This window comes from Somniosus microcephalus, chromosome 4 (genome assembly GCF_052327205.1).
Source record: "Somniosus microcephalus isolate GS21.2 chromosome 4, FLI_Smic_1.0, whole genome shotgun sequence".
NCBI classification, from domain to species: domain Eukaryota; kingdom Metazoa; phylum Chordata; class Chondrichthyes; order Squaliformes; family Somniosidae; genus Somniosus; species Somniosus microcephalus.
Genome location: NC_140990.1, coordinates 12310221 through 12326670, shown reverse-complemented (window position 1 = coordinate 12326670; position 16450 = coordinate 12310221). Strand labels below are relative to the sequence as shown.

General features: G+C 49.0%; 2 protein-coding genes across 2 annotated transcripts in view; one reads left to right on the top strand and one right to left on the bottom strand.

The window, feature by feature from the left end:
* Positions 1 to 16450, bottom strand: part of LOC147118294 (proteasome activator complex subunit 1-like) — a 1298587-nt gene that overhangs the window by 469843 nt on the left and 812294 nt on the right. The window lies entirely within an intron of this gene.
* Positions 4315 to 14030, top strand: LOC147118309 (uncharacterized). The gene is made up of 3 exons (XM_085987013.1): positions 4315 to 4332; positions 9749 to 9996; positions 13686 to 14030. The coding sequence occupies exons 1-3, from the start codon at positions 4315 to 4317 to the stop codon at positions 13939 to 13941; spliced, it is 522 nt and encodes a 173-aa protein (XP_085843139.1). The 3' UTR covers positions 13942 to 14030.

Below are 16450 nucleotides of genomic sequence, written 5' to 3'. Positions count from 1 at the left end.
GCAACACTTTGATATACATCACGCCCCTCACTGTAACACTCTGGTATACCGCACAACCCTCGCTGTAACACAGTGATATAACACACACCCCTCGCTGTAACACTTTGACATAACACACACCCCTCACTGTAACCCTCTGATATACCCAACACCCCTCACTGTAACAATCTGATATATCCCACAGCACACACTGTAACACTGATGTACCCCACAGCCCTCACTGTAACACTGATATACCCCACACCCCTCACTGTAACACACTGATATGCCCCACACCCCTCACTGTAACACTGATATACTCAACACCCTCACTGTAACACTCTGAAATACTCCACACCACTCACTGTAACACTGATATACCCCACTGCACTCACTGTAACTGTCTGGTATACCCCACACCCCTCACTGTAACACTCTGATATACCCCACACACCTCACAGTAACACTCTGCTATAACACGCACCCCTCACTATAACACTGATATACCCCACACCCCTCACTGTAACACACTGATATACCGCACACCCCTCACTGTAACACTCTGATATACCCCACACACCTCACAGTAACACTCTGCTATAACACGCACCCCTCACTATAACACTGATATACCCCACACCCCTCACTGTAACACACTGATATACCCCACACACCTCACAGTAACACTCTGCTATAACACGCATCCCTCACTATAACACTGATATACCCCACACCCCTCACTGTAACACACTGATATACCCCACACACCTCACAGTAACACTCTGCTATAACACGCATCCCTCACTATAACACTGATATACCCCACACCCCTCACTGTAACACTGATATACCCCACACCCCTCACTGTAACACACTGATATACCCCACACACCTCACAGTAACACTCTGCTATAACACGCACCCCTCACTATAACACTGATATACCCCACACCCCTCACTGTAACACACTGATATACCCCACACACCTCACAGTAACACTCTGCTATAACACGCATCCCTCACTATAACACTGATATACCCCACACCCCTCACTGTAACACTGATATACCCCACACCCCTCACTGTAACACACTGATATACCCCACACACCTCACAGTAACACTGATATACCCCACACCCCTCACTGTAACACTGATATACTCCACACCCCTCACTATAACAATCTGACATACCCCACCTACCTCACAGTAACACTCTGATATAACCCACACCTCTCACTGGAACACTCTGATATACCACTCATTGTAACACTCTAATATACCCCAAACCCTCCACGGTAACACACTGATATACACCACACCACTCACTGTAACACTCTAATATACCCCACAACATTCATGGTAACACACTGATATACACCACAAACCTCACTGTAACACTCTTGCTATACCAAAGCCCCTTCACTGTAACAGACTCCGATATAGCCCACACCCCTCACTGTAACACTCTGATATACATCACGCCCCTCACCGTAACACTCTGATATACCGCACAACCCTCGCTGTAACACTCTGATAGACCCTACACCCCTCACTGTAACACTGATACACCCCACACCCCTCACTGTAACTCTCTGATATACCCCACACCCTTCACTGTAACACACTCTGATATCTCCCACACCCCTCAGTGTAACGCACTGATATACCCCACACCCCTCACTGTAACACTTTATACCCCACACCTCTCACTGCAACAATCTGATATACCCCACACCCCTCACTGTAACCCTCTGATATACCCCACACCCCTCACTGTAACGCTCTCTGATATACCCCACACCCCTCACTGTAACACTCTGATATACCCCACACCCCTCACTGTAACACGCTGATATACCCCACACCCCTCACTGTAACACTCTGATATACCCCACACATCTCAATGTAACAGACTAATATAACTCACAACCCTCATTGTAATACTCTGATATGCCCACACGCCTCAATGTAACACTCTGATACAACCCACACCACTCACTGTAACAATGATATACCCCACAGCCTTCACTGTAACTGTCTGAAATACCCCACACCCCTCACTGTAACACTGATATACCCCACACCCCTCACTGTAACACTCTGATATACCCCACACCCCTCACTGTAACACTGATATACCCCACACCCCTCACTGTAACACTCTCTGATATACCCCACATCCCTCACTGTAACACTGATATACCCCACACCTCTCACTGTAACACTCTGATATACCCCACACCCCTCACTGTAACACTCTGATATACCCCACACCCCTCACTGTAACACTCTGATATACCCCACACCCCTCACTGTAACACTGATATACCCCACACCCCTCACTGTAACATTCTCTGATATACCCCACACCCCTCACTGTAACACTGATATACCCCACACCAGTCACTTTAACACTCTGATATAGCCCACACCCCTGACTGTAACACTCTCTGATATACCCCACACCCCTCACAGTAACACTCTCTGATATACCCCACACCACCCACGCCAAAAACTTGGTCAAAGCAGTAGGTTTTAAGGAGCGTCGTCAAGGAGGAGGTAGAAAGGCGGAGAGGTTTAGAGAGGGAATTCCAGAGCTTAGGGCCCCGGCAGCTGAAGGCACGGCCGCCAATGGTGGGGCGATGGAGATGAGGGAGTTCCCCATGTGTGTGTGTTTAATGTCTTTTCTGGGTAGCCCCAGTGAGAGTGAGTCAGTCTCACCATGACTCCCTCCCACACATGGTGATCCCACCCTTAGAAACATAGAAACATAGAAACTAGGAGCAGGAGTAGGTCATTCGGCCCTTCGAGCCTGCTCCGCCATTCAACGAGATCATGGCTGATCATCCAAACCCTAGCACCCGGTCCCTACACCGACAGCCATCCCACCCAAGCCCTATCCCCGTAACCCCGTAACCCCACATATTTAATCCCCCCTAACACTAAGGGCCAATTTTTATCATGGCCAATCAACCTAACCCGCACATCTTTGGACTGTGGGAGGAAACCGGAGCACCCGGAGGAAACCCACGCAAACACGGGGAGAATGTGCAAACTCCATACAGACAGTCGCCCGAGGCCGGATTTGAACCCGGGTCCCTGGCGCTGTGAGGCAACAGTGCTAACCACTATGCCACCGTGCTGCGTCCCTGGTCACAGCTCCGTGACATGGGCCGGGAAGCAAATGGAAATGGAGGTGTTTCCCCCGACCGCCTCACCTGCCGTGCCCGCCCACACCGTCCTCCCCAAACACACCAAATCTAACCGCCATCAGACTGCGGTCAAGACAAGAGGGAGCCCCGATACCATACGCCCCACAAACTCCGCCCCAGCGATGGAATACTCCTCCCCTTCCAGCAAACCTCATTCGCTGCTACATCAGATAAGGGCCGCCAGAGTCCAATCAGTCAGGGAGAGTCTCCATGGAGACAGGGGAGAGGAAGTGGAAAAAAAATAAACCAGGGACTCCTTCGGCAGCAGTTCCAGGAGGGAGGGAGGGAGTCACAGTGACACTGAGTCACTCTCACTGGGGCTACCCGGGAAAGACATTAAACACGCCCACTGGGGACTCCCTCATCTCCATCGCCCCACCATTGGCAGCCGTGCCTTCAGCTGCCGGGGCCCTAAACTCTGGAATTCCCTCCCTAAACCTCTCCGCCTCTCTCTCTCCTCCTTGAAGACGCTCCTTAAAACCTGCCTCTTTGACCAAGCTTTTGGTCACCTGCCCTAATATCTCCTTAAATGGCTCGGGGGAGCGTGGGGGAACCCTGGGATGTGCCGGTCTCACAACTCACTCTCCCCCTCCCCTCCATCCCTCAGCCATCCCAAACTTACCCACTCTCCCCCACCCCGACTCTCGCCCTCCCCCTCCCCTCCCCCACACACACCCTCCGCTCCCCTCCCCTTCCCCAACTGCTCCCTCCCTGCCCTCCCGCCTTCCCCTCCCCCCTCCACCACCCAGTCCCCCTCCCCATCCCCCCACCCATCTCTCCCTCTCCCCCTCCCATCTCCCTTTCCCCCTCTCTCCCCACCCCCACCTCACAATCCGCACCATCCCAAAGCCTACCCTCCGCTCACTGCCGGGCCTAGCAACCGTTGCCATGGAGGACGAGGCCTTCTAACCAAATGAGGGGAAGCCTGGGTCCCTCATTTTCCAAAACACTCCCCCTCTCTGCCCCCGCACAGATTGGAAAAGATTAACAAACAAACAGCGTGGGAGCGAGGGAGGGACGGAGAGTTTAAATAGTGATGGAGGGGAAGCCCAGACAGAGTTCCTCGCTCGAGCCAGTGCCCCCACTACCCGATCAGTGCAGGATCAGCTCCCGGCCTCAACATGAAGACCTTCGCACTGGTGAGTTCCCCGAGTCGGCCCAGGGGGCTTTAAAGGGCCACTGCCGCTCGCATCGGGAGGGGCTGCGGGGGGGGAGTCTTGTGTTTGGGAATAGGGCGATGGACCGGGGGAGAGCACAACCACAGAGGGGTGAAAGGTCGAGGAGGGGATGGGTGATGGCTCTTTCTCTCTCTCTCTCTCTCTCTCTCTGTCTCACTCTCTCTTTCTCTCTCTCTGCTTTGCATTCCCTGGCCTCAGTGAACTCCACTCTGTTCTTTATTCAAATTCTCTCTCGCTCTCCCACCAACACTCTCTCTCTCTCTCTCTGTCTCTCACTGTCTTTCTCTCGCTGTCTCGCTCCATCTCTCTCTCTCGCTGTCTGTCTCTCTCTCTGTTTCGCTCTGTCTCTGTCTGTCTCTCTCTCTCTCGCTGTCTCTCTCTCTCTCGCTGTCTCTCTCTCTCTCTGTCTCTATCTCTGTCTCTCTCTCTCTCTGTCTGTCTCTCTCTCTCTCTAGCTCTCTCTCTCTTGCTATCACTCTTTCTCTTGCTATCTCCCTCTCTCTCTCTCTCTCGCTATCTGTCTCTCTCTCGCTATCTCTGTCTCTCTCTGTCTTTCTCGCCCTGTCACTCTCTGTCTGTCTGTCTCTCTCTGTCTGTCTGTCTCTCTCGCTCTGTCTCACTCTCTCGCTCGTTGTCTCTCTCTCTCTCGCTCTCTCTCTCTCGCTGTCTCTCTCGCTTCTCTATCTCTGTCTCTCTCTCTTGCTGTCTCTCTCTCTCTCGCTCATTGTCTCTCTCTCTCGCTGTCTCTCTCTGTCTCTCTCGCTGTCTAGACGATGATCTAGATGAGGGAACTAGATGTAATATCTCCAAGTTTGCAGATGACACAAAGCTGAGTGGGCGTGTGTGCTGTGAGTAGGATGCCGAGAAACTCCAGTACGATTTGGACAGGTTGGGCGATTGGGCAGATGCATGGCAGATGCAGTATAATGTGGATAAATGCGAGGTTATCCACTTTGGTGGCAAAAACAGGAAGGCAGATTATTATCTGAATGGCAATAGATTGGGAAAAGGGGAAGTGCAACGAGACCTGGGTGTCCTTGTGCACCAGTCGCTGAAAGTAAACATGCTGGTGCAGCAGGCGGTTAAGAAGGCAAATGGTATGCTGGCCTACGTAGCGAGAGGGTTCGAGTACAAGAACAAGGATGTCTTGCTGCAGTTGTACAGGGCCTTGGTGAGACCACACCTTGAGTATTGTGTGCAGTTTTGGTCGCCTTATCTGAGGAAGGATGTTCTGGCCATGGAAGGAGTTCAGCGAAGATTCACCAGGCTGATACCTGGGATGGCAGGAATGGCATATGAGGAGAGATTGGGTCGATTGGGCTTGTACTCGCTAGAGTTTAGAAGAATGAGAGGTGATCTCATTGAAACTTATAGGCCCAGTAATTCCGTTCCAAACGCGTGAGTACAGTCGGGGTACTCACGCGTCTGGCCGGAGGAAATGCCCGTGTTCAGCATGCACAGCGCATGCGGGGAAAACCGGCATTTCCAGTCCTCTGAACGAAGGGGTTCAGAGGCACAGCGCATGCGACTGCACAGGCAGCGCTTGCGCAGTGAACTTCGTCGATTTCATTCATGGATTCAGTGAGGGTAAGTCCTTACAAGTTACACTTGAAAAAAGCATGTGTAAAGTTGCTCCAAGGCTGCGGAGGAAGATATATTTTATCGTGGAGCTTCTGAAAGGCAATATTTTTGTTTGGGAAAGGGAGGGAAGTTATTTTAAGAAATGCTGAGGTAAGTTTTAAAGTTTAAATTTTTTTTTTTTAAACGGGTTTTCAGTACGGTAGGTAGAAGGAGCAATTGTGGCTGTGTGAATTGAATGTGAGAATGAGTGTTCTAAAATGAGTAATGTAACATTTCCAACACTTTTAAGAAAGAAACTTTTCATCAGTAATAAGTAATTATGTATGTATGTCCGCATATATTCCTTTACGTATATGTATGTATGTTTTATATTCCTTTACTTATGTGTATGAATGTATGTTTTTAATTATGATTTTCCAATAAGTTACTTTCTCTGAAAGTCATAATTAAATACATACATTCATACACATAAGTAAAGGAATATATACATACACGCAAAGGAATATATACAGACATACATACATAATTACTTAAAAGAATATATTACTGATGAAAAGTTTCTTTCTTAAAAATGTTGGAGTCATTTTCACATTTAATAAACACAGCAAATTCAATTCACATAGCCACAATTGATCCTTCTACCTACAGTACTGAAAACCCGTTTTAAAAAACAAAAATAAACTTTAAAACTTACCTCAGCATTTCTTAAAATAACTTTCCTCCCTTTCCCAAACAAAAATATTGCCTTTCAGAAGCTCCACGATAAGAAATATCTTCCTCCGCAGCCTCTGGAGCAACTGTACTCATGCTTTTTTCATGTGTAAGTTGTAAGGACTTGACCTCACTGAAAGCATGAATGAAAGCGGCGAATTTTACTGCGCACGCGCTGCCTGTACAGTCGCACGCGTTCTGCCTCTGAACCCCTTCGTTCAGAGGACAGGAAATGCCGGTTTTCCCCGCATGCGCTGTGCATGCTGAAAACCGGCATTTCCTCCGGCCAGACGCGTAAGTACCCCGACCGTACTCGTGCGTTTGGAAGGGAATTACTGGGCCAACATTTTACATGTCAATAAAATGAAAAATTTAACAATTGCATGATTTGCCCCCTCGCATCTGCGACTGAGGGTCCAAGGAGGTGCATTGCGCAAGAGGTCATTGTCGTACGTATCCTCACACTGTTCCCTTTCGGGAACTGTATGAAGTGGTGGAAGGATTTCTGGCCACGTTAACACTCCTTCCGTGACCATAACCATCTTTGAACCAGCCATTAGGGTGGTTAGTCATATGGCGTGAGGGTTTTACGGGCTCCCACAACCCATCTGAGGGGGGGGGCCACCCACACCCGTGGACGCAAGTATCCCGCTGGATGTCCACCCAGAATTTATAGTTGGAGCTCCGACTCCACTTGCCGGGACTGTCTGGAGCGGGGTTCGAAAACCTACTCCTTCTGGCCCAGCGGCGGGGATGCTTACCGCTACGCAAAAGGCCCACTCCGCGCAAAAGGTGACACCCATACGTTTCCTGCGCCTTTTCCCTCCCCGTGACTGGAGCCCTATGCTGTCACTTGAAAGACCAAGCTATCATCTGTCCTTTTTGCGGCGCCTTTGACTTCTCATTACCAATGATGAGCAGGCGCTGCGCCTCCACCTCGTTGAGGAGATTGCTGAGGTCATCATCAGTTCAATTGTGAGTCCTTTTAATGCCGTGAATTGTGCTCATTCCAGCCATTTCACGTTGCTAATCGGATTGGGCCTTTGTCATAGCGGTAGGATCCCCGCCTCTGGGCCAGATCAGGGTAGGGTTTCGAACCCCGCTCCAGACAGTCCCGGCAAGTGGAGTCGGAGCTCCGGCTCTAAATTCTGGGTTGACATCCAGTGGGATATTTGCGTCCGTGGATGTGGGTGGCCTCCCCTCCTTGTATAGCTTGTGGGAGCCCGTAAAACCCTCCCGCCATAGGACTAACCGCCCTAATGGCTGGTTCAAAGATGGTTATGGTCACGGAATGAGCGTTAATCATGGCCATAAATCCTTCCACCACTTCATACAGTTCCCCAAAGGGAACAGTGTGAAGACACGTATGACGACGACATTGCTAAATAAATAAATGGAATTTAAAAAATTCTTTTAGGGCTTTTAAAAGTCTTTAAATTGCTTTAATTCTGTTTAAAACTACTTCAGATTCTTCAAAATAATGTAAACGTTTTTAAAAGTTTATAAAAGTTACCAAAAGCTTCATAAAAATACCAAAAACCTATTTAAAATGCTGCTTTGCATGTAAAAATGGTTAGCAGCTTGTGAGAAACATTGGGGGCGTGTCCTATTAAACTGAGACCTCAAGGGGCGTGTCTCACTTGCACAGCGCGCTCCAGGCTTCGCGCTGGCTGCACTCCTGGGCGGCGTGACGTCAGACGCTGCCCGGGAGTCAACATTTTAAAACAGCAATTCCAGGCGTCCCTGAAGCTCAACGGCCGGCGCGTCGGGTAAGTGCAGATCGGGGGCTTGCACGCGCGGCAAGCCCCCGACCCGAATTTCTGGGCCATAAAATTCTAACAGGACTAGACAGACTAGATGCAGGAAGGATGTTCCCGATGGTCGGGGAGTCCAGAACCAGGGGTCACAGTCTAAGGATAAGGGGTAAGCCATTTAGGACAGAGATGGGGAGGAATTTCTTCCCCCAGAGAGTGGTGAACCTGTGGAATTCTCTACCACAGAAGGCAGTGGAGGCCAATTCATTAAATATATTCAAGAAGGAGTTGGATATTTTTCTTAAGGCTAAAGGGATCAAGGGATATGGGGAGAAGGCAGGAACAGGGCACTGAATTTGGATGATCAGCCATGATCGAATTGAATGGCGGAGCAGGCTCGAGGGGCCGAATGGCCTACTCCTGCTCCTATCTTCTATGTTTCTATGTCTCTCTCTGTCTCTGTCTGTCTCTCTCTCTCTGTCTCTCTTTCCCTCGCTCTCTCTGAGCCCCTCCCAGCAACTCCGCACTTACTTGTACTTCCAGGGGGAAAGGGACCGGGAGCAGTGGAGAGAGAGAGAGAAAGAGAGAGAGACAGGCTGTCCCACAGTCCCAGACAGACCCCGTATTTCAGACCGAGACAGACCCCACTGAACCAGACCCTGCCACTGACCCAGACAGACCCCGCTCCCCAGACCCAGACAGACCCTGCCACTGACCCAGACCGACAGACCCTGCCACTGACCCAGAGAGACCCCGCTCCCCAGACCCAGACAGACCCTGCCACTGACCCAGACCGACAGACCCTGTCACTGACCCAGACAGACCCTGCTCCCCAGACCCAGACAGACCTGCCCCCAGACAAACCTGCCCCTGACCCAGACAGACCCTGCCCCCAGACCCAGACAGACCCTGCCCCCAGACAAACCTGCCCCTGACCCAGACAGACCCTGCCCCCAGACCAACCTGCCCCTGACCCAGACAGACCCTGCCCCCAGACCCAGACAAAGCCTGCCCCCAGACAGACCCCACCCCCAGACCGAGCCTACTCCCCAGACTAACCCTGTCCCCAGGCCCAGATAGAGCCTGCCCCCCAGACAGACCCCACCCCCAGACAAATCTGTCCCCAGACCAAGACCCAGACAGACCCCGCTCCCCAGACCCAGACAGACCATGCCACTGACCCAGACAGACCCACCCCCAGAAACAGACAGACCCGCCCCAGACCCAAACAGACCCGCCCCCAGACCCAGACACACCCCACCCCCATAACCAGACAGACCCTCCCCCAGTCCGCCCCAAAACCAATTTCTCTTCTTTTTGTTTCTCCCCAGCTCTGCTTCCTGGTGCCGCTGCTCCTGGTCGAACAGCTGCATTGCGCCAAGGGTGAGAGACTCGGGCTCCGCAGGAGGAGGCGAAACAGCCTTGCCACGCCCCACCAACACGCCTGCAACCGAACCGCCGCCGCCGAATACTTCAGTCAACACCCCAACCTCAGCAGAGGCGAGAGCTGCATAGAACAGAAGGATTCCTCCTCGGGCCAAGATCAGAACTCCCGGTCCCTCTCTCCCTGGAAGTACATGTAAGTGAGGAGTCGCTGGGAGAGGCTCGGAGAGAGAACGTGTGAGAGAGAGAGAATGTGTGAGAGAGAGAGTGAAACAGACAGAGTGTGTGAGAGAGAGAATGAAACAGAGAGAGTGAGAGAGAGAGTGAAACAGAGAGAGTGTGAGAGAGAGTGAAACAGAGAGAGTGTGTGAGAGAGTGAAACAGAGAGTGTGAGAGAGAGAGTGAAACAGAGTGTGTGAGAGAGAGTGAAACAGAGAGAGTGTGTGAGAGAGTGAAACAGAGTGTGTGAGAGAGAGAGTGAAACAGAGTGTGTGAGAGAGAGAGTGAAACAGAGAGAGTGAGAGAGAGAGTGAAACAGAGTGTGTGAGAGAGAGTGAAACAGAGAGAGTGTGTGAGAGAGTGAAACAGAGTGTGTGAGAGAGAGAGTGAAACAGAGAGCGAGTGTGAGAGAGAGTGAAACAGAGAGAGTGTGTGAGAGAGTGAAACAGAGAGCGAGTGTGAGAGTGAAACAGAGAGAGTGTGAGAGAGAGTGAAACAGAGAGAGTGAGAGAGAGAGTGAAACAGAGAGAGTGTGAGAGAGAGTGAAACAGAGAGCGAGTGTGAGAGAGAGTGAAACAGAGAGAGTGTGAGAGAGTGAAACAGAGAGAGTGTGTGAGAGAGTGAAACAGAGAGCGAGTGTGAGAGAGAGTGAAACAGAGAGTGTGTGTGAGAGAGTGAAACAGAGAGCGAGTGTGAGAGAGAGTGAAACAGAGAGAGTGTGAGAGAGTGAAACAGAGAGAGTGTGTGAGAGAGTGAAACAGAGAGAGTGTGAGAGAGAGTGAAACAGAGAGAGTGTGAGAGAGAGTGAAACAGAGAGAGTGAGAGAGAGAATGAAACAGAGAGAGTGTGAGAGAGAGTGAAACAGAGAGCGAGTGTGAGAGAGAGTGAAACAGAGAGAGTGTGAGAGAGTGAAACAGAGAGAGTGTGTGAGAGAGTGAAACAGAGAGCGAGTGTGAGAGAGAGTGAAACAGAGAGAGTGTGAGAGAGAGTGAAACAGAGAGAGTGAGAGAGAGAGTGAAACAGAGAGAGTGTGAGAGAGAGTGAAACAGAGAGAGTGTGAGAGAGAGTGAAACAGAGAGAGTGTGAGAGAGTGAAACAGAGTGTGTGAGAGAGAGTGAAACAGAGAGAGTGAGAGAGAGTGAAACAGAGAGTGTGTGAGAGAGTGAAACAGAGTGTGAGAGAGTGAAACAGAGAGAGTGAGAGAGAGTGAAACAGAGTGTGTGAGAGAGTGAAACAGAGAGAGTGTGAGAGAGAGTGAAACAGAGAGAGTGAGAGAGAGTGAAACAGAGAGTGTGAGAGAGAGTGAAACAGAGAGAGTGTGAGAGAGAGTGAAACAGAGAGAGTGAGAGAGAGAGTGAAACAGAGAGAGTGTGAGAGAGAGTGAAACAGAGAGAGTGTGAGAGTGAAACAGAGAGAGTGAGAGAGAGTGAAACAGAGTGTGTGAGAGAGAGTGAAACAGAGAGAGTGAAACAGAGTGTGAGAGAGAGAGTGAAACAGAGAGAGTGTGAGAGAGAGTGAAACAGAGAGTGCGAGAGAGAGAGAGTGAAACAGAGTGAGAGAGAGAGTGAAACAGAGAGAGTGTGAGAGAGAGTGAAACAGAGAGAGTGTGAGAGAGAGTGAAACAGAGAGTGTGAGAGAGAGGGAAACAGAGTGTGTGAGAGAGAGTGAGAGAGTGAGAGAGAGTGTGAGAGAGAGTGAAACAGAGAGAGTGTGAGAGAGAGTGAAACAGAGAGTGTGAGAGAGTGAAACAGAGAGAGTGTGAGAGAGAGAGTGAAACAGAGAGTGTGAGAGAGAGTGAAACAGAGAGAGTGTGTGATGGAGTGAAACAGAGAGAGTGAGAGAGAGAGAGTGAAACAGAGTGTGTGAGAGAGAGTGAAACAGAGAGAGTGAGAGAGAGAGTGAAACAGAGTGTGTGAGAGAGAGAGTGAAACAGAGAGTGTGAGAGAGAGTGAAACAGAGTGTGTGAGAGAGAGAGTGAAACAGAGTGTGAGAGAGTGAAACAGAGAGAGTGAGAGAGAGTGAAACAGAGAGTGTGAGAGAGAGAGTGAAACAGAGAGTGTGAGAGAGAGTGAAACAGAGTGTGTGAGAGGGAGAGTGAAACAGAGAGTGTGTGAGAGAGTGAAACAGAGAGAGTGTGAGAGAGAGAGTGAAACAGAGAGTGTGTGAGAGAGAGAGTGAAACAGAGAGAGTGAGAGAGAGAGTGAAACAGAGAGAGTGAGAGAGAGAGAGTGAAACAGAGAGAGTGTGAGAGAGAGTGAAACAGAGAGAGTGTGAGAGAGTGAAACAGAGGGAGTGTGAGAGAGAGAGTGAAACAGAGAGAGTGAGAGAGAGAGTGAAACAGAGAGAGTGTGAGAGAGAGTGAAACAGAGAGAGTGTGAGAGAGTGAAACAGAGAGAGTGTGAGAGAGAGAGTGAAACAGAGAGAGTGTGAGAGAGAGTGAAACAGAGAGAGTGTGAGAGAGAGTGAAGCAGAGTGTGAGAGAGAGTGAAACAGAGAGAGTGAGAGAGAGAGTGAAACAGAGAGAGTGTGAGAGAGAGTGAAACAGAGAGAGTGTGAGAGAGTGAAACAGAGAGAGTGTGAGAGAGAGAGTGAAACAGAGAGAGTGTGAGAGAGAGTGAAACAGAGAGAGTGTGAGAGAGTGAAACAGAGAGTGTGAGAGAGAGAGTGAAACAGAGAGAGTGAGAGAGAGAGTGAAACAGAGAGAGTGTGAGAGAGAGTGAAACAGAGAGAGTGTGAGAGAGTGAAACAGAGAGAGTGTGAGAGAGAGAGTGAAACAGAGAGAGTGTGAGAGAGAGTGAAACAGAGAGAGTGTGAGAGAGAGTGAAGCTGAGTGTGAGAGAGAGAGTGAAACAGAGAGAGTGTGAGAGAGAGTGAAGCAGAGTGTGAGAGAGAGAGTGAAACAGAGAGAGTGAGAGAGAGAGTGAAACAGAGAGAGTGAGAGAGAGAGAGTGAAACAGAGAGAGTGAGAGAGAGTGAAACAGAGAGAGTGTGAGAGAGAGAGTGAAACAGAGAGTGTGTGAGAGAGAGAGAGTGAAACAGAGAGAGTGAGAGAGAGAGTGAAACAGAGAGAGTGTGAGAGAGAGTGAAGCAGAGTGTGAGAGAGAGAGTGAAACAGAGTGTGAGAGAGAGAGAGTGAAACAGAAAGACAGACAGACAATGAGAGAGAGACAGAGAGAGACAGAGAGAGAGACAAAGAAATAGTGAGTGGGACTGAGAGAGTGAGACCGAGAGAAAGAGAGAAATGGAGAAAGAAAGTGAGAGTGTGTGAGAGAGTGAGAGTGAGAAAGAGTGAGACAGAGAGAGAGTGAGAGAGACAGAGTGAGGGTGAGAGGGAGACAGTGAGAGAGTGAGAGTGAGAGAGTGAGACTGAGATAGAAAGAGAGAGAGAATGAGACACAGAGAGAGAGAAAGTGAGAGAGTGAGAGAGAGACAGAGAGAGAGAGAGAGAGAGTGAAAGAGAGAGAGAGTGGGAGTGAGAGAGAGAGACAGAGAAAGAGAATGTGTGAGAGAGACAGGGAGTGAGGCAGAGAGTCCGAGAGAAAGCGAGCGTGTTGCTACATGAGGACAGTTTGGGAGAGTGCTTGAATGGCTGTGGAGCTTTTTGGAGGTGCTGAGACTGTGCAAGGCAGAGTATAAAGGGCCATCCATTCTCTTCCCTCCCTCCAGGATCTGCACGGATCACGCACGCTACCCCCCAACGATCAAGATGGCCAAGTGTAAGCAGGAATACTGCAACTATCCGTGGAAAGAGAGCTCGCACCAACACCACCTCCGCCGCCGCCGCCTCATCTCCGTGCCCCTCAATCACACCATGGACGTCTGGTACAGGAATCGATCCGAGCAACAAGTCATCCTCACCAGATCCAGTCTAAGCGTCACCATCGGATGCACCTGCGTGGAGCTCAGAACACATTCCAGCTAACCGGCAGCGTGAAGCCCGGAGACTCCTCTCTCTCCCTCTCTCGCTGTCTCATTCTTTCTCTCACTGTCTCGCTCTCTCTCTCACTGTCTCGCTCTCTCTCTCTCACTGTCTCGTTCTCTCTCTCACTGTCTCTCTCTCTGTCTCATTATCTCTCTCACTGTCTCTCCCGCTCTCCCGCTCTCTCTCTCTCGCCCTCTCTCTGTCTCTCTCTCACTGTCTCTCCCTCTCTCTCGCACTGTCTCATTCTCTCTCTCACTGTCTCTCTCTCTCCCTCTCATTCTCTCTCTCTCTCTCTCTCACTGTCTCTGTCTCTCTCTGTCTCTCTCACTGTCTCTCTCTCTCTCTCTCATACTCTCTGTCTGTCTCTGTCTGTCTATCTGTCTGTCTGTCAGTCTGTCTCTCTGTCTCCCTTTCTGTCTCTGTTTCCCTCTATATCTCTCTCCCTCTCATTCTCTCTCTCTCTCTTTCTCTCTCTCACTGGCTCTGTCTCTCTCTCTCACTGTCTTTCCCTCTCTCTGTCTCTCTCTCACTGTCTCTGTCTCTCTCCCTCTCACTGTCTCATTCTCTCACTGTCTCTCTCTCTCTCTCTCTCTCGCTCTCGTACTCTGTCTGTCTGTCTGTCTCTGCCTGTCTCTCACTGCCTCCCTTTCTGTCTCTGTTTCTCTCCTTCTATATCTCTCTCACTCTCATTCTCTCTCTCACTGTCTCTCTCTCTGTATTTCTCTCTCACTGTCTGTCTGTCACTCTCTCTGTCTGTCTCTCCAATTCCAATTCCAATTCAAATGCTTTATTGGCATGAAAGTTTACAGAGAACCATATTGCCAAAGCTTACATAGCAAAAAGGTACAGTTTTCCAACATTCTGTAGGTGTCAATCGATTTGACATTTGTTGGGTACATACAATATTACTTTTGGGTACATACAATATTACTCAATTCAATTCAATTCAATTCAATTCAATTCAAATGCTTTATTGGCATGAAAGTTTACAGAGAACCATATTGCCTCTCTCCGTTACTGTCACCTCCGTGTGATAGAGAATCGAACTGTCAGGGCTAGAAACCTATGTAGTGAAATAGAGGAAAGTGAAAGGCAGACAGAAATAAATGGTAAAAGGGTGAGGAACAAAAAACAAAGGGCCAAACTAATTCATAAAAAATGTGAGCATAAAAAAAGCCTGAGGGTTTTATACCTTAATGCGAGAAGCATCAGGAACAAGGTAGATGAATTAGCTGTGGAAATAGAGGTTAATAATTATGATCTAATTGGGATTACGGAAACATGGTTGCAGGGTGAGCAGGGCTGGGAGCTTAACATACAGGGGTATTCAGTATTTAGGAAGGATCGACAAAAAAGAAAGGGAGGAGGGGTAGCATTGCTAGTAAAAGAGGGGATAAATGCAATTGAAAGGAAGGATATTAACTCAGTTAATACAGAATCTATATGGGTGGAGCTAAGAAATAGCGAGGGGCGAAAAACATTAATAGGAGTGGTATATAGGCCTCCAAATAGTAAAATAGAGGTTAGGGAGGGCATCACGAGGGAAATTAGAGAAGCGTGCAATAAGAGCACAGCTGTCATCATAGGTGACTTTAACTTACATATAGATTGGACTAGCCTAATCAGTAAAAATAATGAGGAGGAGGAATTCCTTGAGTGTTTAAGGGATGGTTATCTGGATCAATATGTCGAGGAACCAACTCGGGAACAGGCTATATTGGACTGGGTACTGTGCAATGAGAAGGGACTAATCAGTAATCTTGTTGTACGGGGACCCTTGGGTCAGAGCGATCATAACATGATCGATTTCTCACTCGAAATGGAGAGCGAAGAAATTGACTCAGAGACTAAGGTCCTGAATTTAAACAAGGGGAATTATGATGCCATGAGACGGGAACTGAGTAGGTCTGATTGGACAACGTTCCTGAGAGGACTGGAGGTAGATAAACAATGGCAAACATTTAAAGATAGAATGACAAAATTGCAAAAATTGTTTATACCAATCTGGCATAAAAGGAAATCTAAAAAGGTGACTCAACCGTGGATAACAGGGGAAATTAGAGACAGCATAAAATCCAAAGATAGGGCGTATAAAATAGCCAAAAAAAGCGCCAGAGCGGAAGATTGGGAACAGTTTAAGATAGAGCAAAGGAGGGCAAAGGGCATGATCAAGAGGGGCAAAATAGCTTACGAAAACAAGCTGGCGGAAAATATAAAAACTAACTCCAAAAGCTTTTATAAATATATCAAAAGGAAAAGACTGGTGAAAACCAAAGTTGGTCCATTGCAGTCAGATACGGGGGAATATATAATGGGAAATAAGGAAATGGCAGATCAACTAAATGCATACTTTGGGTCAGTCTTTACGAAGGAAGACACAAAAAACCTCCCTGGGATATCGGGAAAAATAGGGACATTGGCAAAGGAGGAACTGACGCAAATCAATATCTCTAAGGATATGGTGTTAAGGAAGCTAAAGGGATTGAAGGTGGACAAATCCCCAGGGCCT